The following is a 24916-nucleotide window of genomic DNA, read 5'->3' as shown; positions in this document are numbered from 1 at the left end:
CAGAAAAGGAAACTGAGGTTCAAGGGGTTCATATAACTTGCCTAAGATTTCTCAGATAGTAATAGCAGAAATGAGATTCAAGTTCATATCCTTTAATTACAAACCTAAAGCTTTCCAATAGGTGAAGATATGACCTTTCTGAATTCAGAATTCATGCTTTCTTAGCTCTTTATCTCTTCCAGTTTAGCCTAGCACAAAGCTTTTTATAAGTCAAGTTGAACTAGTGTTTATTGAGTGATTAAGCAATTTAAAGCAGAAGTTTTGGTTTGCTTCTGGATGTTTTCCCCTTCATTATTATCTCATGTTCCTTTGTTCCCTCATCTTTCCCTTTGCTTCCCAACAGCGGTTGTAGGAGCTGGAATTGGGGGCTCAGCAGCAGCCCATTTCCTTCAGCAGCTCTTTGGGCCCAGGGTACAGATTGATGTATACGAGAAAGGGACTGTTGGAGGCCGCCTGGCTACCATCACCGTCAACAAACAGCAATATGAAAGTGGTGGTGCATCATTCAATTCCTTCAGCTTGCACATGCAGGATTTTGTCAAACTCCTAGGTAAGTGAAGGCTACAACAGCTGGCAAGGAACAGCAGGGGAAGGAAAGCATAGGTTCATTGGCTGATGATTACATAATAAAATCAGTGATATCATCTAGACACCCAATTTCAGGGGATTCAGAGATCATCTAGTTTCTAGACAGTATTAAGACTTAGATCTTTTCACTCCAGATCTTATGATCTTTGAGTTGAAGTTCTTAATATCCCTTCCAACTCTATAATTCCCTGAATTAATAGGCTGCTGGACAGTTTCCTACATGATGAGAAACATTCCTTCCTCCAGGTTGTATAATGGGAAAGATTGGCATAATTATTAAGGATAGTGTTTGTTTTGATCACTGAGTTTATAGGAAATCTGCTCTGGGCTCTTCATTATTCCTAGTCTTATTTGTTTATTAAAAAAAAAAAAAGACCTTACCTCCTGTCTTAGCATCAATACTAAATATCGGTTCCAAGATATATTAACTGTAAGAGCTGGGCAGTTGGGGTTAGGTTAAACAGCTAGGAAGAGTCTGAGGCCAAATTTGAACCCAGAACTTCCAATTTCTAGGCTTGGCTCTCTATCTACTAAGCCATCTAGCTGCCCCAGTGCTAGTCTTATTTACCTCAGAGTGTGCTGAGAAAGTGCTGATCAACATTGGAAGATGGAGTTTCCTAAAATGGGAATTCCCTACACCAGTGAAATCACAAGTTCAATTTCCATCCCTATCTTTAGATGATAGTAGGTCCAAGTTTTAGCCATGGTTTCAGAAGGTTTTGAGATTCCAGCTTATTATTGGATCTTAGGGCCAAAATGAGTTTACCTAAACCCTCAAGTTGGTCCTGAAAACCTTAGAAGATGAGTTCTAAATCTCCCTAGCTAAGAATGGTGGAACAGGCATGAATTTTCAAAGGGAAGCATATTCATATAATGCCCTCAAGACTTGGATCCTGGGTATTAAGATTATATCACTGACTCCATTTTGTAATCATCAGCCAAACCTATCTTCAGCAAAGACTAGGCTTAGCCCATAAAGGACTTCCATTGAATAAAACCACAGACTCTGACTTCCTCCCCATTCCATTCCTTCTTTTCCCCTAAAGGATATTTGGGCCATATAGAAATAACCATATCACAGCAACTTAAACAATAATAAATTTTTGAGGTTTATAATGGTGTCACCTAACAACAACCCTCCGAGATGAGTATTGCACATTATTAGATATGAGGAAATGAAGTATTTTGCCCATGATCACACAGTAATTATTAGAGCCAAATTTTGAACTCAGACCTCCTTATTCTGAGTGCAGTCTTCTTTCTATTGCTCTAGGCAATTTAAGCACTTAGGACTATAAACTTAGACATGATGAGAATTGGTGAAAGGAAAGAGAGTATTGAGTCTGGAGATGAGATTTAAGTCAAAGGACTTGATCTTTATTTTGAAGTATTTGAAAAGTTGTGATTATTCTACTTGAACCCAGAGGCCAGAACTAAGGCAGGTAGGTAGCATAGTGAATAGAGTATAGAACATGGAGTCATGACAACCCCAGTTTGAATCTGGCCTCCAACTCAAGTCCCTGGACAAGTCACTTAACCTCACTCTGCCTTTGTCTCCTCATCTATAAAATGGGAATAAAAATAACATTTCCCTCCAGCATTGTTTTGAGGATCAAGTAAGATAACATATTTAAAGCACATTGCAAACCTTACAATAATAGATGAATATTAGCTTTTATTATTATTATTAATTGTAGAGAAACATATTTTGACTTAATATGAAAGTAAGTTATTTTGAAGTAGAATGAGCTGTTTGGGAAAGGTTTTCAAGCAGAGGCTGGATGTCCACATGCCAAGGGTGATACAGAAACAAGATTATTGTTTAAGTAGTAGATAACTGAGAGGCTCTCTAAACTCTCTTCAAGTCCTGAGAGTCTTTCATTCTTTGAAACACTCTTCAAGCCCTTCAAAGATTTTTGCTTCTATGTCTACATTCTAAATACTCTTCATTGTCATCTTGGATTTTCTCAACCTTGGACTATCTTTGAAAAGGAAATGAGTGACTTCTTCGTCTTCTCAGGTCTGAAACAGCGACGTGAGATAGCAGGGAAGAGCGCCATATTTGGTGGTGAGCATCTTATCCTGGAAGAGACGGATTGGTATCTACTGAACCTCTTCCGAATCTGGTGGCACTATGGCATCAGCTTCCTGCGACTGCAGATGTGGGTAGAGGAAGTCATGGAAAAGTTTATGAGGTGTGGCCCTGTGGAGAACTCGGTGAGAAAATTCCATTTTAAATACACCGGCCAAAGATGGGTTTAGCTGTTTACCTTTGAGCAAAAAGGCTATAGAATTAGCTATATATGAGAGCACAAATATTAGAAAGGAAGCCTAGAATGAGAATTGCAAATTTTTTCAGGTGACAGTCTTGATACAATGGGGAAAAAAATTCCACTGAATATGGAATAGTACGACTTTGGTTCAAAATCCTGGCTCTGTGGTTACTACCTGACACTGGGAAAGTCATGTAGCTTCTCTGAACCTCAGTTTCTCTGTATGTAAAGTGAGATTAAATTGAATGATCTCCAAAGTCCCTGACAGCTTGGAAAGCCATTAGCTTATATTTTGTTTGTTTAGCCTAGCCTATATGCCACAGACTGTGATGGGCATCCTAGGTAAGAGCTATAAAAGAAGTTTAATCATAATTATCTATCTATCTATCTATCTATCTATCTATCTATCTATCTATCTATCTATCTATCTATCTATCATTATGATCCTTATTTCTATGGTGTTATGCCACATGCAGATCTCTTTCCTCAGAACAGCCCTGTGAGTTAGGCAGTACAAGTGGTATTATGGTCATCTCACAGATGGATAAACAGAGAGAATCAATGACTTTCATAGGATCACATAGCTATCAGAATGGTAGTGCTAAAAGACCAGGAGTGTTTGCTGTCCTTGAATAGTTTACAGTTTACCATATTGATTTAACTATTTTCCATACTTTTTTCTTTTTGTATGTATTTTTTTTAAACCCTTACCTTCCATCTTAGAATCAATATTGTGTATTGATTTCAAGGCAGAAGAGCGGTAAGGGTGGTTTAGTGACTTGCCCAGGATCACACATCTAGGAAGTGCCTGAGGCCAGATTTGAACCTAGGACCTCCCATCTCTAGACCTGGTTCTCAATCCACTGAGCCACCCAGCTGCCCCCTTCTTTTTGTATATCTAACTTGTTAAAAACAAGTATCGCCTTTGTGTGTATGTATACATACATACATATATATATATATATATATATATATATACACACACACACACACACACACACACAAGTATATAGTGTGTGTATATAATCAATCAACAAGCATTTATTGTTTAAAAATATTTTTTCATTAATATTTTTTGTTTTTATAGACTAAATTTTCCTTTGTATCTCTCTGTAAAGAAGGGAGAGGTGTCTTCTCATAGCTCTTCTGTGAAGCCAAGCCTTTTCTTTGTAATTTTCAACATTCATTTTGATTTCTTCTTGGTCATTCTTTTCATTTCCATTTCAAAACACTTTACTAAGTGCAGACTATGTTTCAGACACTGTGGTGGATGGTGGAGGTATGAAGATAAAGAATGAAACAGTCTTTCCCTTTAAAGAACTTAGATTTGGGGTCATCTGGGTAGCTCAGTGGTTTGAGAGCGAGGCCTAGAGAAGGGAGGTCCTAGGTTCAAATCTGGCCTCAGACACTTCCCAGCTGTGTGATCCTAGGCAAGTCACTTGACCCCCATTGTCTAGCCCTTACCACTCTTCTGCCTTGGAGCCAATATACAGTATTGACTCCAAGACGGAAGGTAAGGGAAAGAAAGAAAGAAAGAAAGAAAGAAAGAGAGAGAGAGAGAGAAAGAAAGAGAGAGAGAGAGAGAGAGAGAGAGAGAGAGAGAGAGAGAAATAGAGAGAGAGAGAGAGAGAGGGAGGGAGGGAGGGAGGGAGGGAAGGAAGGAAGGAAGGAAGGAAGGAAGGAAGGAAGGAAGGAAGGAAGGAAGGAAGGAAGGAAGGAAGGAAGGAAGGAAGGAAGGAAGGAAGGAAGGAAGGAAGAAGAAAGAAAACTTAGATTTTTAACTAGGAAGACAAATATATATAGAATAAATATATCCATGTACATTTCTCCTTTCAAACAGTTTTTATTTATAGGATTATGCCTTATTTTTCATTCTTTGTGTACTCATTCAGATTAGATTGTGGAAGTCATAGCTGGAAGGGACTTTTGGTCTAACCTCTTCATTTTATTAATGAGGAAACTGAACCCCAGAGGGGTAAGGTGACTTAAGATCGTGGAATTTCTGAACCTCAGTCTTCTCATGTGTAAAATAAGGATAAAAGTTGTACTACTTACTTTAAAGAGCTATTTTGAAAAAAATCACTGCAAATAATAGAGAACTAGATCAATGCAACTATCAGTTTAGAGGAGGCAGTTATCATATCCAGTAGAGGGAGTTAGGTTACGGAAGAAGGGAGCATTTGAACGGGATTTAGAAAGATCCAATAGACATTGGATAGACATATTTAGGATTAGGGGAGGGAATGTGGTACATTGCAGATGTGGGGAATGGTAGGAACAACAAAACAGATTTAAGAAAGTATGAGACATGATTGCAAAACATCAAACTTAGTCTGACCAGCATAGGCTATATCTAAGGGATAAACAAAGTTGGAATTGGAGCTAGATCATAGAAGACCTTGAATGTCAAAATGAGGAGTTCAATCTTATTTTACATCAGTGGGCGGGGCATTTTATTTATGGTTTTTGAGTAAGGGAGTTACATTGTATAAGGGATTATGCACTGAGGAAACCATTCTGTAAGTGTGTTCACAGAATTTAGAATTGTGTTTCAAAGAATGGCTAAGATTTTGATAGATTGCAATGCAACCTTCTCAGATCACAATGCAATGAAAATAATAATTAGTAAGGGTACATGGAGAGGTAAATAAAAAATTAATTGGAAATTAAGCAATACGATTCTCCAAAACAAATCATAGAAACAATAATTTCATTGAAGAAAATTATAATGATGAGACAACCTTTCAAAATCTATGGGATTCAGCCAAAGCAGTACTCAGGGGAAAATTTATATCCTTGAGTTCATATATTAACAAATTAGGGAGGGCAGAGGTCAATGAATTGGGCATGCAAATTAAAAAACTAGAAAGTGAACAAATTAAAAATCCTCAGATGAAGACTAAATTAGAGATCCTAAAAATCAAAGGAGAAATTAACAAAATTGAAAGTCAAAGAACTATTGATTTAAGAAATAAGACTAGAAGCTGGTACTTTGAAAAAAAAAACAAATAAAATAGACAAAGTACTGGTCAGTCTAATTAAAAAAAGGAAAGAAGAAAACCAAATTGACAGTATCCAAGATGAAAAGGGAGACCTCATCTCTAATGAAGAGGAAATTAAGGCAATCATTAAAAACTATTTTTCCCAGTTATATGGCAACAAAAAATGACAATCTAGGTGATATGGATGAATACTTACAAAAATATAAATTGCCTAGACTAACAGAGGAAGAGATTACCTAAACAACCCCATATCAGAAAAAGAAATTGACCAAGCCATCAAAGAACTCCCTAAGAAAAAATCCCCAGGTTCAGATGGATTCACAAATGAATTCTATCAAACATTCAAAGAACAACTAATCCCAATATTATACAAACTATTTGACAGAATAAGCAAAGAAGGAGTTTTATCAAATTCATTTTACGACACAAATATGTTACTGATCCCAAAGCCAGGCAGACAGACACAGAATAGTATACTTGTCAGATCTTTGGGCAAGGAAAGACTTTAAAACCAAGTAAGAGCTAGAAAAAAATCACAAAATGTAAAATCAATAATTTTGATTACATCAAATTAAAAAGGTTTTGTACAAACAAAACTAATGCATCCAAAATTAGAAGGGAAGCAACAAATTGGGAAACAATTTTCATTACATAAACCTCTGACAAAGGTCTAATTGCTCAAATTTACAAAGAGCTGAACCAATTGTACAAAAAATCAAGCCATTCTCCAATTGATAAATGGGCAAAGGCCATGAATAGGCAATTTTCAGTTAAAGAAATCAAAATTATTAATAAGCTCATGAAAAAGTGTTCTAAATCTCTTATAATCAGAGAAATGCAAATTAAAACAACTCTGAGGTACCACCCACCCCTAGCAGATTGGCAGCAAAGGAAAGTAATGAATGCTGGAGGGGATGTGGCAAAGTCAGGACATTAATGCATTGCTGGTGGAGTTGTGAATTGATCCAACCATTCTGGAGGGTAATTTGGAACTATGCCCAAAGGGCGCTAAAAGACTGCCTGCCCTTTGATCCAGCCATACCACTACTGAGTTTATGCCCCAAAGAGATCATAAGGAAAAAGACTTGTACAAGAATATTCATAGCTGCTCTCTTTGTGGTGGCAAAAAAATGGAAAATGAGGGGATGCCCTTCAATTGGGGAATGGCTGAACCAATTGTGGTATATGTTGGTGATGGAATACTATTGTGCTCAAAGGAATAATAAAGTGGAGGAATTCCATGAAGACTGGAACAACCTCCAGGAACTGATGCAGAGTGAGAGGAGCAGAACCAGGAGAACATTGTACACAGAGACTGATACACTGTGGTACAATCAAATGTAATGGACTTCTCCATTAGTGGCAATGCAGTGATCTGAACAACTTAGAGGAATGTATGAGAAAAACCACCATCCACATTCAGAGGAAACACTGTGGGAGTAAAACCACTGAAGGAAAACAACTGCTTGAATACATGGGTTGAAGGGATATGGTTGGGAATGTAGACCCTAAATGAATATCCTAATGTAAACAACAACATGGAAATAGGTTCTGATCAAGAACACAAGTAATACCCACTGAAATTGCAGGTTGGCTGTGGGATGGGTGGGGGTAGGGGATGGAGGGAAATAATGTGATTATTGTAATCAAGGAATAATATTCTAAATTAACTAAATAAAGTAATTCAAATGGGAAAAAAAGAAACAGGACAAAATTTGAACTGAGAAAAAAAAAGATTTTGATAGATTGCAGCAAGGGGAGTAGAGTGAGGAGTTCATTCCAGGTGAGGGGAATAATATAAACAACAAAATGGTCTCAAGAAAATATAAGATGTGTTTGGAAAAGAAAAACTTGAAATCAAACACCTACTATGTGCTAAGTACTGTGGTACACAGCGGGGATACAAAGAGAGGGAAAAGACAGTCCCTGCCCTCAAGTAGCTCACAATCTGATGGGTGGAAGGCATACATACAAAACTGACAAAGATAAAGATAGGGGAAAATATACCTGGCTCAGTACTGTGTTAAAATCTTACGACCTGCTCATAGCCTGTGCCTCCTCCTTAAGTGAAGATTTGGGAAGAGGTCCCCTATAGCCATCTTCCACTCCAGTTAGAGAGAGGGAAGAGATCCAGGGACAAAGGTACTGAGGAGGTGTTAGTTTTAACATTAATTCCATCTTGCAGGAAAGTGAGTTTCTGGAGACAGTAAATCTAAGAGAGCAAGCAGTTGGAAAATGTTTCTTGTTATGATCCCTAGTTACTGTAAAGACTCAGCTCAAGCTTTATCTTCTTGCAAAAACAAAAAACCTTTAACAAGGTATGAGACTCATTTATACTAAAATCCCTACAACGTATAAGCATAGAGGGACTCTTTGATATGACAAAATGTGTCTATCTGAAACCAAAAGCAAGTATCTGACAAAGTGGGGATACACTGGAACCTTTTCCATTAAATATAAGAGCAAAACAAAGATGTCCACTCTCCCCACTGTTATTTGATATAGTTCTAAAAATGCTAGCAATAGCAGTACAATAAAAGAAAATTAAATGTATAAAGATAAACAGGTGATAAAACTATTCCTATTTGTTGATAATATCATGGTGTACTTGAAAAATCCTAGGGAATCAGCAAAAATGTTGAGGTAATTTAATAGCTATATCAAAGTTGTGAGCTAGAAAATAACCCTTAAAAGTCAGTTTTATTTCTATGTAAGAACAAATCTGAGAGAGTAGGGGGCAGCTGAGTAGCTCAGTGAATTGAGAGCGAGGCCTAGAGATGGGAGGTCCTAGGTTCAAATCTGGCCTCAGACACTTCCCAGCTGTGTGACCCTGGGCAAGTCACTTGACCCCCATTGCCTAGCCCTTACCACTCTTCTGCCTTGGAGCCAATACACAGTATTGACTCCAAGACAGAAGGTAAGGGTTTAAAAAAAAAAAAAGAGAATAAATCTGAGAAGCAATAATAGAAAGGAAAATCATTCCAAGTAATTACTAAATGCATAAAGTGTCTGGGTATCAGACTACCAAAGCCACAAAATACTCATATGGATTCAATGGCTACATCTTCCTTTAATAAATGAAGATCAAGGGGGCAGCTGGGTTGCTCAGTGGATTGAGAGTCAGACCCAGAGACAGGAGGTCCTGGGTTCAAATGTGGCCTCAGACACTTCCTAGATGTATGAACCTGGCCAAGTCACTTAATCCCCATTGCCTAGCCCTCACCACTCTTCTGCCTTAGAACCAACCAGTAGTGATTCTAAGATGGAAGGTAAGGGTTTAAAAATAATAATAATAAAAATAAATAAAAATGAAAATCAACTTAAATGGGTGAGGAAATATTCATTGCTAATGGGTAGGTAATACCAATGTAATAAAAATGGCAATGCAACTAAAATTTATTTACACTTTTAATACTATATCAATAGAATATCAAAGAGGTCTTTAATAGAACTTTATAAAATAATAAAATTCATATGGGAAAAGAAATCTGATCTATCAAGGGGAATGATGAAAAGAATTATAGATGAAGGGAAAATATAACTTCGAGGCCTCAAACTGTCTTATAAAACAACAATTGTCAAAAACAGCTGGTTTTAGTTAAAAAATAGAGAAATAGAGGAACAAAACAGACTAGAGAAGGGAGAATCAGAAACAATGGAAACAGTGGAACTTGGTATTGTAATGCTTGAAAAACTGAAAACCTGGGAAAATTAGAAAGCAGTCAGCCAGAAATTAGACTAAGACTAATACCTTATATTAGATACCACAATATTTTCAAAATAGATATATGACATTAATGTTAAAGATCATACTATTAAAAAAGTTAAGAGAGTAGTACATCTTAGTCTTCTCAGAGCACTAGGTAGGAGATGTATTAGTTTGTTTGTTTTTTAAACTCTGACCTTCCATCTTAGAATCAATACTGTGTTTTGGTTCTAAGGCAGAAGAGTGGTAAGGGCTAGGCAATGGGGGTTAAGTGACTTGCCCAGGGTCACACGACTGGGAAGGGTCTGAGGCCAGATTTGAACCTAGGACCTCTTGTCTCTAGGGCTGGCTCTCAACCCACTAGCTGCCCCAGCCATGAATTCTTAATCAAACAAAGGATATAGGCAATTTCAAAATTTAAGATTTTTAACTTAGAATATACTCCACTGATAACTTCTCTACAGACAAAATTAATGTATCTAGATTAAGAAGGGAAACAATCAAATAAAAAAGTCTATCTCAAGCTTCATTTTCTTTTTTTTTTTTTTTTTTTTTTTTTTTTTTTTTAGAAGGAAACAAGTATTTATTAAACACCTATTATGTTCCAGTCACCTGACTAAGCATATTACGAATATTTTCTTCTTTGATACAACAAGCCAGTTGAGGAAACTGAGGCAGTTAGAGATTAGATGATTTGCCCAGAGACACATAGTAAGTGTCTGAGGTTGGATAGTGTTGTGACTCTAAATTCAGCATTCTATCTACTCAATCAAGCTGCTTCTTTATAATGTATTTTGAAGAAACATGCAATTGAATAATATTCTCTGATGTACCTGTAAATTAGAGAAAACTAATTATAAAGTCATAGAATACATTAGAGTTGGAAGAAACCATAGAAGAGATCCAGGCTAACCCCCTCCCCCATTCTAATCATAAGTATTTTTATTTGACATTTTAAAAATTATTACTTATTTTAATATTCTCTTTACTTTAAATTTGGAATTCTAAATTCTCTCCCTCCATTCCATAACCTTCCCATCTACTGAGAATAGCAATATCATATTAATTATATGTATGAAACCATGAAAAAGATTTTCATATTAGCCCTCTTTTATTTTTTTTAAACCCTTATCTTCTGTCTTGAAATCAATACTGTGTATTGGTTCCAAGGCAGAAGAGTGGTAAGGGCTAGGCAATGGAGGTCAAGTGACTTGCCCAGGGTCATACAGCTAGGAAGTGGCTGAAGCCAGATTTGAACCTAGGACCTCCCATCTCTAGGACTGGCTCTCAATCCACTGAGTCACCTAGCTGCCCCCTTACCCATCTTAAAAACAACAACAACAACAACAACAACAAAAAGTGAAAAAAAATTATGCTTCAGTTTGCACTCAGTTCATCTGTTCTCTCTCTGAAGAGGAATAGATTTTTTTTCATTGTGAATCCTTAGTAATTATCTAAGAACAGTACAGATCAGAGTAGCCAAGTCTTTCACAGTTCATCGTCATTACAATACAGTGTCACAATGAAGTGATGTTCCAATTCTTCTCAGTTCATTTTGCATCAGTTCATAGAGGTCTTGTCAGGTTTTTCTGAAAACACCTCCCTCATCATTTTCTTTTTTTTTTTTTTTTTTTTTAAGTTTTAATATTATTTTATTTGGTCGTTTTCATACATTATTCACTGGAAACAAAGATCGTTTTCTTTTCCTCCCCTTCCCCCCCCCCCCCCCCCCCCCCCCCCGCCTTTCCCTCTCCCATAGCCGACGCATGATTCCACTGGTTATCACATGTGTTCTTGACTCGAACCCTTTTCCCTGTTGTTGGAGTTTGCATTATAGTGTTCATTTAGAGTCTCTCCTCAGTCTTATCTCCTCCAACCCTGTGGTCGAGCAGTTGCTTTTCAGCGGTGTTTTTACTCCCACAGTTTATCCTCTGCTTGTGGGTAGTATTTTTTTTTTAGATCCCTGCAGATTGTTCAGGGAAATTGCATTGATACTTATGGAGAAGTCCATCACCTTCGATTGTACCACAATGTATCAGTCTCTGTGTATAATGTTTTCCTGGTTCTGCTCCTTTCGCTCTGCATCACTTCCTGGAGGTTGTTCCAGTTCACATGGAATTCCTCCACTTTATTATTCCTTTTAGCACAATAATATTCCATCACCAACATATACCACAATTTGTTTAGCCATTCCCCAATTGAGGGGCATCCCCTCATTTTCCAATTTTTGGCCACCACAAAGAGCGCAGCTATGAATATTTTTGTACAAGTCTTTTTGTCCATTATCTCTTTGGGGTACAAGCCCAGCAGTGCTATGGCTGGATCAAAGGGCAGACAGTCTTTTATCGCCCTTTGGGCATAGTTCCAAATTGCCCTCCAGAATGGTTGGATCAATTCACAACTCCACCAGCAATGAATTAATGTCCCCACTTTGCCACATCCCCTCCAGCATTCATTACTTTGCATAGCTGTCATGTTAGCCAATCTGCTAGGTGTGAGATGATACCTCAGAGTTGTTTTGATTTGCATCTCTCTGATTATAAGAGATGTAGAGCACTTTTTCATGTGCTTATTAATAGTTTTGATTTCTTTGGCTGAGAATTGCCTGTTCATGTCCCTTGCCCATTTGTCAATTGGAGAATGGCTTGATTTTTTGTACAATTGATTTAGTTCTTTATAAATTTTAGTAATTAAACCCTTGTCAGAGGTTTTTATGAAGATTGTTTCCCAATTTGTTGCTACCCTTCTGATTTTGGTTACATTGGTTTTGTTTGTACAAAAACTTTTTAATTTGATGTAATCCAGATTATTTATTTTGCATTTTGTAATTCTTTCTAATTCTTGCTTGGTTTTGAAGTATTTCCCTTCCCAAAGGTCTGACATGTATACTATTCTGTGTTCGCCTAATTTTCTTATAGTTTCTTTCTTTATGTTCAAGTCATTCATCCATTTTGAATTTATCTTGGTGTAGGGTGTGAGGTGTTGATCTAAGCCTAATCTTTCCCACACTGTCCTCCAATTTTCCCAACAGTTTTTATGAAATAGTGGGTTTTTGTCCCAAAAGCTGGGATCTTTGGGTTTGTCATATACTGTCTTGCTGAGGTTGCTTGCCCCCAGTCTATTCCACTGATCCTCCTTTCTGTCTCTTAGCCAGTACCAAATTGTTTTGATGACCGCTGCTTTATAATATAGTCTGAGATCTGGGACTGCAAGACCCCCTTCCTTTGTATTTTTTTTCATTAATTCCCTGGGTATCCTTGATCTTTTGTTTTTCCAAATGAACTTTGTTATGTTTTTTTCTAAATCAGTAAAAAAAAATTTTGGGAGTTCCATGGGTATGGCACTAAATAGATAGATGAGTTTGGGTAGGATGGTCATTTTTATTATATTGGCTCGTCCTACCCATGAGCAGTTAATGTTCTTCCAATTGTTCAAGTCTAGTTTTAGTTGTGTGGAAAGTGTTTTGTAGTTGTGTTCATATAGATCCTGTGTTTGTCTCGGGAGATAGATTCCTAAGTATTTTATTTTGTCTTGGGTAATTTTGAATGGGATTTCTCTTTCTAGTTCTTGCTGCTGAGCTGTGTTGGAATTATATAGAAATGCTGATGACTTATGTGGGTTTATTTTGTATCCTGCAACTTTGCTAAAGTTGTTGATTATTTCAATTAGCTTTTTGGTTGAATCTCTAGGATTCTTTAAGTAGACCATCATGTCATCTGCAAAGAGTGATAATTTGGTCTCCTCCTTGCCTATTTTGATGCCTTCAATTTCTTTTTCTTCTCTAATTGCTACTGCTAGTGTTTCTAATACAATGTCAAATAATAGAGGTGATAATGGGCATCCTTGTTTCACTCCTGATCTTAATGGGAATGGATTTAGTTTATCCCCGTTGCAGATGATATTAGCTGATGGTTTTAGATATATACTGTTTATTATTTTTAGGAATGACCCTTCTATTCCTATGCTTTCTAGTGTTTTTAGTAGGAATGGGTGTTGTATTTTATCAAAGGCTTTTTCTGCATCTATTGAGATAATCATGTGATTCTTGTTGGTTTGCTTGTTGATGTGGTCAATTATGTGGATAGTTTTCCTAATGTTGAACCAGCCCTGCATCCCTGGTATGAATCCTACTTGATCATGGTGGATGACCCTTCTAATCACTTGCTGGAGTCTTTTTGCTAGTATCCTATTTAAGATTTTTGCATCTATATTCATTAGGGAGATTGGCCTATAGTTTTCTTTCTCTGTTTTAGGCCTGCCTGGCTTTGGAATTAGTACCATGCTTGTGTCATAAAAGGAGTTTGGTAGGACTCCCTCTTTGCTTATTATGTCGAATAGTTTGTGTAATATTGGGGTTAACTGTTCTCTGAATGTTTGATAGAATTCACTGGTGAATCCATCAGGCCCTGGGGATTTTTTCTTAGGCAGTTCTATGATGGCTTGATGGATTTCAATTTCTGATATGGGATTATTTAAGAAAACTATTTCTTCTTCTGTTAGTCTAGGCAATTTATATTTTTGTAAATATTCATCCATATCACCTAGATTGGTAAATTTATTGCCATATAGTTGGGCAAAGTAGTTTTTAATGATTGCCTTAATTTCCTCTTCATTTGAGGTGAGATCCCCCTTTTCATCCTTGATGCTATTAATTTGCCTTTCTTCTTTCCTTTTTTTAATTAAATTAACCAGTACTTTGTCTATTTTGTCTGTTTTTTCAAAGTACCAGCTTCTAGTCTTGTTTATTAGCTCAATAGTTCTGTCACTTTCTATTTTATTAATTTCTCCCTTAATTTTTAGGATCTCTAGTATGGTTTTCTTCTGGGGGTTTTTAATTTGTTCATTCTCAAGTTTTTTGATTTGCATTTCCAATTCCTTGGTCTCTGTCCTCCCTAATTTGTTAATATATGCACTCAGGGATATGAATTTTCCTCTAAGTACTGCCTTGGCTGCATCCCATAAGGTTTGAAAGGATGTTTCGCCGTTGTCATTTTCTTCAACGAAATTGTTAATTGTTTCTATGATTTCTTCTCTAACTAAATGATTTTGGAGTATCATGTTATTTAATTTCCAATTAATTTTTGATTTGGGTCTCCATGTACCCTTGCCGATCAATATTTTAATTGCCTTGTGATCTGAAAAGGCTGCAGTTAATATTTCTGCTTTTCTGCATTTAAGTGCCATGTTTCTATGACCTAGTGTATGATCTATTTTTGTGAATGTGCCATGTGGTGCTGAAAAGAAGGTGTATTCTTTTTTGTCCCTATTTATTTTTCTCCATATGTCTATTAATTCTAATTTTTCTAAGATTTCATTCACCTCTTTTACCTCTTTCTTATTTATTTTTTGATTTGATTTATCTAAATTTGATAGTGGTTGGTTCAAGTCTCCCACTAATATGGTTTTACTGTCTAATTCCTCCTTCAATTCTCCTAGTTTCTCTATTAAAAATTTGGATGCTATACCATTTGGTGCATACATGTTGATTAGTGATATTTCCTCATTGTCTATACTTCCTTTTAGCAGAATATATTTACCTTCCCTGTCCCTTTTGATCAGGTCTATTTGTACTTTGGCTTTGTCAGATATCATGATTGCAACTCCTGCCTTCTTTCTATCGGTTGAGGCCCAAAAGGTCTTACTCCAACCTTTAATTCTAACCTTGTGAGTGTCAACCCGTCTCATATGTGTTTCTTGAAGGCAACATATGGTAGGGTTTTGTGTTCTAATCCAGTCTGCTATTTGTCTGCGTTTTATGGGTGAGTTCATCCCATTCACGTTCAAAGTTATGATTGTTATTTGTGGATTCGCTGGCATTTTGATGTCTTCCCCTAGTTCTGACCTTTCTTCTTTAGCTTTCTCCTTTTGAACCAGTGATTTACTTTAGGTCGGTCCCCCTAGTCCCCTCCCTTGAGATGCTTCCCTTTCTAGCCCGTCCCTTTTTATGCTCCCTTCCCCTCCCCCCTCTCCTTCCCTCCCTTTTTGTGCTCCCTCCCCCCTCCCCCTCCTTAATTTTCCTTTCTTTCTTGCCCTAATGGATAAGATAGAGATCAGGATCCCACTGGATCTAGATGTTCTTCCCTCTCAGATTTGATTTCACTGAGAGTAAGGTTTAAGTACTTCCACTTCACGCTCTCTTCCTCTCCTTCTCATATGAGAGTTCTTCCCCTCCCCTTCCCATGTGTATCTTTATATGGGAAAGTTTATTCTATTGATTCCCCCCCTATTTCTTGAAGTTAATCTTAGTATTATCACGGTTCCCCCCTCCCTTTTCCTTTTTTTGCCCCAACTTTCCCCAAATCTTCTTGATTCCCCAATCTTTCCCTATGCATGTTTCTTCTAACTACTCTTATGATGATACAATTTATGAGAGTTACACAAAACATTTTCCCCACATATTAATATATATAATTAGATGTAAATGTAGTCCTTATAGAAGAGAGTTTGACTTAAAGAGAAAGATAAGATTTATCTCCTTTTCCCTTTCTTTCATATTTACCTTTTCATGTTTCTCTTGCTTTCTGTGCTTGGATATCGAACTTTCCACAGAGCTCTGGTCTTTTCTTAGCAAATGCTTGGAAATCTTCTATTTTGTTGAATGCCCATACTTTCCCCTGGAAGTATATAGTCAGTTTTGCTGGGTAGTTGATTCTTGGTTGGAGACCCAGCTCTCTTGCCTTTCTAAATATCGTGTTCCATGCTTTGCGGTCTCTTAGTGTGTTAGCCGCTAAGTCATGTGTGATCCTTATGGGGGCCCCCTTATATCTGAAGCTCTTCTTCTTGGCTTCTTGTAGGATTTTCTCCTTTACTTGGAAACTCTTGAATTTGGCAATTACATTCCTAGGCGTTGTCTTTTGGGGATTTAATATAGAAGGTGTTCTATGAATCCTCTCTATTTCTATTTTGCCCCCTTGCTCCAGAACGTGGGGGCAATTTTCTTTTATAATCTCCTCTAGAATAAAATCCAATTTGTTGTTTACCTCTGGTTTTTCTGGGAGACCAATGATACGGAGATTTTCTCGTCTTCCTCTGTTCTCCAGGTCCGTGACCTTCTCAGTGAGATATTTTCTGTTTTCTTCCAATTCATTAATTGTTTGGGTTTGCTTTATTGATTCTTGCTGTTTTATCATCTCACTTTCTTCGAGGTCCTTAATTCTGGTCATTAGGGACTGGATTTGCTTTTCAGCCTTGTCTGCCCTTGTATTGGCTGCTTCGAGTTCTTTTTCCAATTGAGCAGTCTTATCTGTCAGACAGCTGATCTCTTTCTCCCATTTTTCTTTCCAGAAGGTTTCCATCTTTTGGATAAGTTCCAGTTTGAGATCTTCCAGAGCTTGTTGATAGTTTCCATTTTGGGAGGCGTGTTCTGAATTTTTTTGGATTTCCTCTTCATTCTCCTCTTTCCCTTGGGTACTTCCACCATAAAAGTTTTCAATAGTCACTTTTTTCCCTTTCTTCCTGGAGGCTTGATTTTGGGCCATGTGAGCCATCCCTTTGGTGGTTTTATTTCCCTTTCCTTTTTGGTCTGGGGTCTGGGTTATAAGAGTGGTTTTTCTGTGAATTTAGGTTGCTTCAGACTAGTTCTTCCCAGCCTCCGAGCCCAGGTATTCAGCTCCGCCCAGATAATCCGTGCGCCTTGTTCAGCGCAGCCCACCCGAAGTCCCGCTGGCTTCTCCAGTGAAAGCGCCCTGAGACGTTTTTTCCTGGCAGTCCCCAGATCCCAAGGACCCTGGAGTGCCCCCCCAGACAGAGACGCTCCCCACTCACTCGCTGTCCTGGTGAGCGCTCAGGTAGCTCACTCTGGTTTAGTGGGGGAGGTGGGGTGGGGGAAGGGCGGCTCAGTTCACTTTTCTGTGCAAGCTTTTCCTTCTTATTTTAGTGTGGAAATGTTCAAGCCCCACGTACCTTTGCCTCTGTGGGGTACTGGGGAGTCCTTCTGTTCCTCCAAAGGTGATTTTATGCTCCTTTGATGTAGTCTATTTCGTTCGGTGCTGGGGAGAGGAAACGGCGGCGTCTAGATTGCAGCCATGATTACCCGGAAGTCTCAAGCTTCATTTTCTACATGAAAACAATTCCCTAATCCTCACCTCATGTGTATGTATACAGATATTCGTTTATGAACATATATGTATATATATGTACACACACATATGTGCAATGTCTCTTCTATTAGAATTCCCATTCTTGAAGTCAGGGATGGCCTCACCTTTGCTTTTGCTTCCTAAGGGCTTGGCACATAAGTATGTTAAAAATGCCTGTCATTTGATTTATCTAAGTTATTGTTAAACATATGATGATGAGGTACTTAAACTTTGGTGATAATTGCAAGTTTGATACACCCAAAATAAGGAGAATCATAAGGTTCTAAGAGCTGATCCTTACATAGCATTTTAAAATTTGAAAAGCACTGTGCATTTTCTCATTTGGTCTTCATTGCAGCCCTAGGAAGTAAGTAACATAAGTACTGTTCTTCATTTTACATATGAGAAAAATGAGGCAGAAAGAGGGAAAATGACTTGTCCAGTATTACACAGCTAGTAAGTTGTAGAGCTGAGATTCGAACCCAGGTTTCTGGTTTCCAAAACCAGTGTTCTTTCTGTCACACTGACCCACATCAACTTTCTACCTAAATCTTCTGTATTGAGGATTTATACAGGGCCCCATATGTCTGCTCCTCCCACCCTCTCCCCAGCATAGTAGAGTGACTCAGCAATGTTTCTGTTTGGGAGGGACTCTCAAGCCTAATCTCTAGTTGGGGGTTCCTTTTCTTCAGGATATACAAGTACCAGGCCCATGGCTATGCCTTTTCAGGAGTAGAGGAGCTGTTGTACTCAGTGGGTGAATATACTTTTATCAACATGACCCAGCGCTCCGTAGCAGAATGTCTGCTGGAGGTGGGAGTTACCCAGCGCTTCATTGATGAGGTGATTACAGCCCTGCTGCGTGCCAGTTATGGACAACCTGCAACAATGGCTGCCTTTGCAGGTGAGTCTTAAGGCCTTTGGCTTGTCCTTCTTTGCCCATACCATTTTCTCTCAAGTTGAAGGCTCTCCTTGACTCTTTCAAAGAGATCTTCTGACTTTCAGGAACAATAGTAGACGATGTTTGATGAACTGACCATATATTAAGAAATTACCCCCTCTACTCTATTGGCCCTCAGAATGAATAACCACATCTTTCTGTAAATTTCCTCCAGGAGCAATGTCACTTGCTGGCATACAGGGGAACTTGTGGTCCGTGGAAGGGGGCAATAAACTAGTCTGTTCAGGATTGCTGAAGCTGACTAAGGCCAATGTGATACATGCCAGGGTGACCTCTGTGGCTTTGCATAACACTGGTAAGTGACCAAGAAGCCAAACGGAGGAAGTAAATAGCATTGAAGGGAAGTGATTCCCCTTGTTGGCCAAGGCAAATGAAAAAGTCATTGTGATGTCTCAGAGGCTTTGACACTTTTGCCTAAACCCAATTTTGTGAATAATTAGGGAAACCAAACACCAAAAACACTCAGTAGTGATTTCCAGCACCAGAGGGCACTATCTTCATGGAGTCCTACCTCTAGTCACAGGATCATGCATTGTTAGAACAAGAAGGAACCTTTGAAATCAAAGACCAAGCCCATCATATGTGGAAATTGAAACCCTGAAAAGGGAACTGACTTGCCCAGGGTCCCACAGCTTATTATTGGCAGTGCTAGGACTAACATTGTAAGGTCTTGGCCTCCATTATGTGCCTCTCTTCAATGAACTTTTTCCTCTGCTCAGTTGTTTCTTGGCGAATCAGTCCCTGGCTTCATTGCCTTGCCCAGGATCCTAAGGCAAAGAGAATAATCTTGTTGGGTTCCTTGGAAAATAAGAGGAAGAAACAATTTGAATTTGAGAACATGAAGTTGATTGAAAAATGGGGGTAAGCTAGGTTGTGAGGAACCTGAAAAGACAGACATTTTGATTGCGGATTTGATTTGATTTCTTTAGGGTCACTAATGAAAATAAATATGCTAAAGCTAACAGGTCTTCAGCCTGACCAAGGCAGTTTTAATGGTTAGTAGTCCCTCTGGAGTGAAACAATGCTAATCTTGTCTACTTGTACCATCTGTAATCTGTGCTTTTCAGGATGCTTTCATAAATATCAAGTGATCTGATCCTACACACACTAAGGAAGAAAGGAGAGATTGTAACTTCACTGTACAGTTGAGAAAATAACTCAGAGGTGAAGTGATTGTTATAGCCCCATAGCAAACTAATGAAAAAATTGGCATAATAACTGATATTTATATAGTCTATTAAGTTCTACTAAGAATCTTACATATGTTATTTCCTATGAACCTCACAACTCCATGGTGAAATAGGTACTTTGTATATGGGTATTATTATTCCCATTATACATGGAAAATGGATTCCAAAAAGGTTAAGTGACTTGCCCAAGGTTACAGCAAATAGCATATGAACCCAAATCTCTTGATTCCAAGAATCTCGTATTTTATTATATGCTGTAGTAGGAATGTAGAGTAGTAAGTAGATTGTAGCCAAGAGATAAGTTGATCTTTATTCTCTTTTATCTCTCTCCTCAGAAGGCAGAGCCCTTTATCAGGTATTTTATGAGAAGGAAGATAAAATGCATTCGGACTTCTATGATATAGTAGTCATTGCTACGCCCCTCTATGCCGGCAGTAACAGCAATATCACCTTTGAGGGCTTTCAACCTCCCTTTGAAGAGTTTGTTGGTTCCTTCCAATCCACCGTCACTTCACTGGTCCATGGCTACCTCAACTCCTCTTACTTTGGCTTTCCTGATCCTAAGCTTTTCCCTTTTGCCAGTATTCTTTCTACAGATGCCCCCAACCTCTTTTTCCGTGCCCTGGACAACATGTGCCCTGTCAACATCTCAGCTACCTTTCGAAGAAAACAGCCACAAGAGGCGGCCATTTGGCGAGTCTTGTCCCCTCAACCCCTGGAACGTCCCCAGCTGAAGAGCCTTTTCCGTTCATATTATTCAGTCCAGACAGCCCAATGGCAAGCCTATCCACAGTATGGCTCCCGAATGGCTACACCACTGTTTGCACTCCACGACCAGCTCTTCTACCTCAATGCCCTGGAGTGGGTAGCCAGTTCAGTGGAAATAAGTTCTGTGGCAGCTAAAAATGTGGCCCTCTTGGCCTATAACCGCTGGTACCAAGACCTAGATAAGATTGATCAGAAGGACTTGATACACAAAATTAAGACTGAATTGTGAGAACTACTAGAAAGAAGGGAGATAGGTAGGAATCTGTGGATCTTCATTTACATAACAAACATTTATTAAGCACTTGCTTCATATGGAGTCCTGTACTCTAGAGGCTTAACTTGTTACACACACAACATGTGGATAAAACAGGGCCTCTGCATGGAGCTTACAGTCTCCTGTAATGATGGTTCTTGATCTTAAGTCAGTGATCGCTTTTAAAGCAAAGGGAAATCTGTTTCCCATGTACTTGATTTATCTTGTGTAACCCTCCTCTCTCCTGTGTCAGACTTTTCTGCTTGCCTTTTATGGATTTGGGGGAGTAGTTGCCTCAGGGGAGGGGGAAGTAGAGGCAAAATGATGCCTCTTTTAAATTTAATTTCAAATAAAAACCAGTCCTCTGAATATGCTATTGACTTAACTTCTGATTTCCTGATTGAAGGGTAAAGTAAGTCAGGGTAGAGTTATAGGTAAGCGTGGGAAGATTGCAGAAGCAAAGATTTATCACTATACCTAAACCTTAGAGATTGTATAGTCCAGGATTTCTTAATTTTTATTTGTCTCCTGGACCTATTTGTCAGTTTAGTGAAGCCTCTGAACCTCTTCTCAGAATAATGCTTTTAAATTAACATAAAACAAAATGCATAGAATTACAAAGAAAATAAACCATATTCAAATAGTTATAAAATTACTTAGAAAAAACCAAATTCATAGATTCCTGGTTAACCCTGGATCTATTCCAACCCTCTAATTTTACAGGTGAGAAAACTGAGACCCAGTTTGCCAGTTGATCCTCTGCTCTGCCAGTCTTTGCCATTTTGGAAAGGCTTTTGCTCTGGTGTTGGAAACAAATGGTGTCCAGTAATCAAGGACAAGACTAGCTAAGTTCATAAGGGTCTATTTCCAGCTGGTTTGCCTCTAGGTCATGAATTCTTTGACCATGAAACAAAAGTACAAAATGACCCTCAGTCTTGTCCTTTTGCAGGGTAGTGGAAAAGGGGGGCAAGAGATGCTGAAATCACATGCTTTTTAGACTACAAAGTTTAACTCTTGATACATTAAATATGAGATCTTTGCCTATTGGTTTGATGTGCTGCTGAAACAACTATATCCATAAACACATGGATACTCGTTATAACAGAAGCCAGAAGGCAAGTATAAAAATAGCCTGGTAGCCTCTTCTTGAAAAGACAAATAGGTAAGGCTCAGAATGTAGGAAGGAGAAAGAAAGAAAGAAAGAAAGAAAGAAAGAAAGAAAGAAAGAAAGAAAGAAAGAAAGAAAGAAAGAAAGAAAGAAAGAAAGAAAGAAAGAAAGAAAGAAAGAAAGAAAGAAAGAAAGAAAGAAAGAAAGAAAGAAAGAAAGAAAGAAAGAGAAAGAAAAAGAAAGGGAGGGAGGAAGGAAGGAAGGGAGAGAGAGAGGGAGGGAGGAAGAAAGAAAGAAAGAAAGAGAAAGAAAAAAGAAAGCAAGCAAGAAAGAGAGAGAGAGAGGGAGGGAGGAAGAAAGAAAGAAAGAAAGAAAGAAAGAAAGAAAGAAAGAAAGAAAGAAAGAAAGAAAGAAAGAAAGAAAAAGAGAAAGAAAAAGAGAAAGAAAAAGAAAGGTGGAAGGAAGCAAAAAGAGAAGGAAGAAGGGCAAGGAAGGAAATAAGCGTATATCAAGTACTTACTATTAGTTAGGCATTGTGCTAAACTCAAGCTACAAATATAAACAAAAGGGGAAAAAGTTCTCAAGGAATTTACATTTTTCAATCTTTCATTCTTTTATTTTCCCTTTTTTACCCATTTCTTTTTTTAATTTTTAATTTTATTTTTATTGTCATGCAAAACACACTTCCATAAGAGCACACTCATGCAAAGCCAAAACCCCAAAATAAAACTGTAAATATACGGATATGAAATATAGTATGCTTTGATCCATACCCATCCAACTCTAACAGTACTTTCTCTGGAGGTGGATAGCATTCCCCATCATAAGTCCTTAAGAATTGTCCCAGATCATTGTGGAATTTTTATTCCAATGATGGAAAACAACACAAAAGGGAGCTGTAGAATAGGGGAGTGTGAAAGTACTTAGACTTAGGTGCATGGGAAGGGAATGAAAAGATTGGGCACCTCCACAGAACAGAGACCCCAGGAGGAACTTGACAATGGGAAAAAAAGAATGGGAAGATTCCAGGTTAAGAAGACCACAGGGATAGTTAGATATTCTAGGATGAAGATACTCCAGGTCTTAAGGAAAGTTCCAGAATGGGATAGCAGAAGAGACATGGTTTTGAATTCTGGGTGCTAGAAACAAGTCAGGAAGGAAATGAGCTCTAACAATGGGTAGAAATAGAAAAGAGTTCTATCTCTTCTCCCTATCTCTGAGGAAGCAGGTCATGACTGCTTTTAGAGACTTCAGCAAATTGGCAAATTCTCCTGGACTCTCCTGAGAAATTGAGGCTGAATTCCACTTTGGCAGCAAGGATAGTGACCCAAGATAAGCATTGGTGGGAAATAGTTGTGTGGAGATTTTTGTTTGTTAAGTGGAGGGAAGGCATGTGTGTATGTAATAGAATGGGGGTAAATGGAGACTGTCACAGAAAGTTAAAGCTGATTTGAACTATAGAGAAGATGGACAAGTTACTTCTGTCTAGAAAAGAGATCACAGAATTTAGGATGGGCAAAGGGTTTAGGAAATATCTAACCTCACCCCTTCTTTTACAGATAAGGAAACTGAGGCCCAGAGAGGTTAAGTGACTTGCCTACAAACAACAGTGCTGGAATTTGAACCCAGGATCATTGACTAAGTCTAGTGCTTTTCCTACCAAGTTATTCTGTCATCTATTTGCTCTCTGGTTACTTCAAAATGGACATGTTGATCACAAAATAGGCTACATTTCCCCCTTAAATTTGACCAGTATAATCCTAGGATGATCTGTACTCATACTCTTGATAAGATAGCAATAAAAATGACAAGATCAAATTATCACATTTCCATTGAAAGAAAAGCAATAAGGACCACACTCAAAGAAACTCCAAAACATTTTGCAGCAAGCATTTTTAATAGGGTGCATTGAGGTCATGAGGTTTTCTTTACACTCATTTAAGTTCTTCCATATATTATGGGAATTTTTAATTTTTATTTCCTTTTATTAATTTTATTATTGGAGAATATGAGGTGGTCAGGACTATTTCTCCTAATTAGGAGGTTATTGAGTTAGCTGGTACCTGTCTATAGGGTATGAACATTTCTTTAGGAAAAGCATTCCTCAGATAAGAAGCCAGAGGAAAGATCTCAATTGTCCCCAATTCTGGTTATCTTGATAACATGTAAATCTTTCCCCTTAAACAGTCTAATGTGAACCCTGTAAATATTTAATGTATAACCTTAGTTTACCTATAGAATCTGTTTAATTAGGTTTGTTTCCTCAAGGAATGTATGAGATTATGTTTCTTTTTAACTGTTCAACTTTTATGACATTGAAAGAAATGGGAAAATCTATCTTTAAAAAAAAAACAATTTTATGCCCAAAAAGAATGTATGAAATTACAATATGTGAAAGAATTATTTCTCTGTTAGTGATATAATTTGGTCTATTAGAAGCTTTGTTAGAATTCAGATTTTGTTTAGGATTCCATTTCTACCTCCTGTTACCTATGCTTAAGCATAATAAAACCTAAATTTTATTTTTTGCTTCCAATTACTACATCATGGTAGATCTGTGTTGTCAATAGTTACTTCTCACATGGACTCAAAAAGGAGATATTTCTCACCTAATACATAGCATGGAAGCGCTCCCAGGTTCTTGAAAGCTATGCCAGAAAAGCAAAGATTTAGGAAAAGTTCTGTCACACTAGCAAGGCTTCAAGTATGCATCAGGCCTGTTATCCAGAATCTAACTTAGTGAAGTACAAGAGTTTAATGATCAAAGGGTCAGTCTGCAGGAGCTGACCTTTTTTTTTTTGGCCACAGTAACTTCCCAGTGCACCAACTGGGAAGGATGCCATCTGCATCAATGGAGGGAATCCCAATACTTATATAATCATAGGCTTTGAAATATTAAATTATTTTGAGTGGGTATACATGTGTATTTTGTGGATATACGTAGGAGAGAGAGCTGGCTTCAGTCAAGAGGACTTGGGTTTGAGTCCTG

The 24916-nt window shown here is 37.9% G+C and overlaps 1 protein-coding gene across 3 annotated transcripts in view; it reads left to right on the top strand.

Annotated features, from left to right (window-relative positions):
* The window catches only part of PCYOX1L (prenylcysteine oxidase 1 like), a 32841-nt gene extending 8392 nt beyond the window's left edge, over positions 1-24449 (top strand). The window contains exons 2-7 of one of the 3 annotated variants that reach the window (XM_001380692.4): positions 344-550; positions 2609-2783; positions 18340-18551; positions 18763-18903; positions 20134-20820; positions 23487-24449. In XM_001380692.4, the coding sequence (XP_001380729.2) occupies positions 344-550; positions 2609-2783; positions 18340-18551; positions 18763-18903; positions 20134-20795 (1397 nt within the window). In that variant the 3' untranslated portion in view covers positions 20796-20820; positions 23487-24449. Of the gene's footprint in view, positions 1-343; positions 551-2608; positions 2784-18339; positions 18552-18762; positions 18904-20133 lie in introns of all 3 variants that reach the window. The other 2 variants (XM_056811600.1, XM_056811599.1) reach the window with 2 other exon arrangements.
* The last annotated feature ends 467 nt before the right edge of the window (positions 24450-24916 follow it).

Source organism: Monodelphis domestica, chromosome 1 (genome assembly GCF_027887165.1).
Source record: "Monodelphis domestica isolate mMonDom1 chromosome 1, mMonDom1.pri, whole genome shotgun sequence".
In the NCBI taxonomy this organism is placed as follows: Eukaryota; Metazoa; Chordata; class Mammalia; order Didelphimorphia; family Didelphidae; genus Monodelphis; species Monodelphis domestica.
This window is presented reverse-complemented; position numbering and strand designations above follow the sequence as displayed.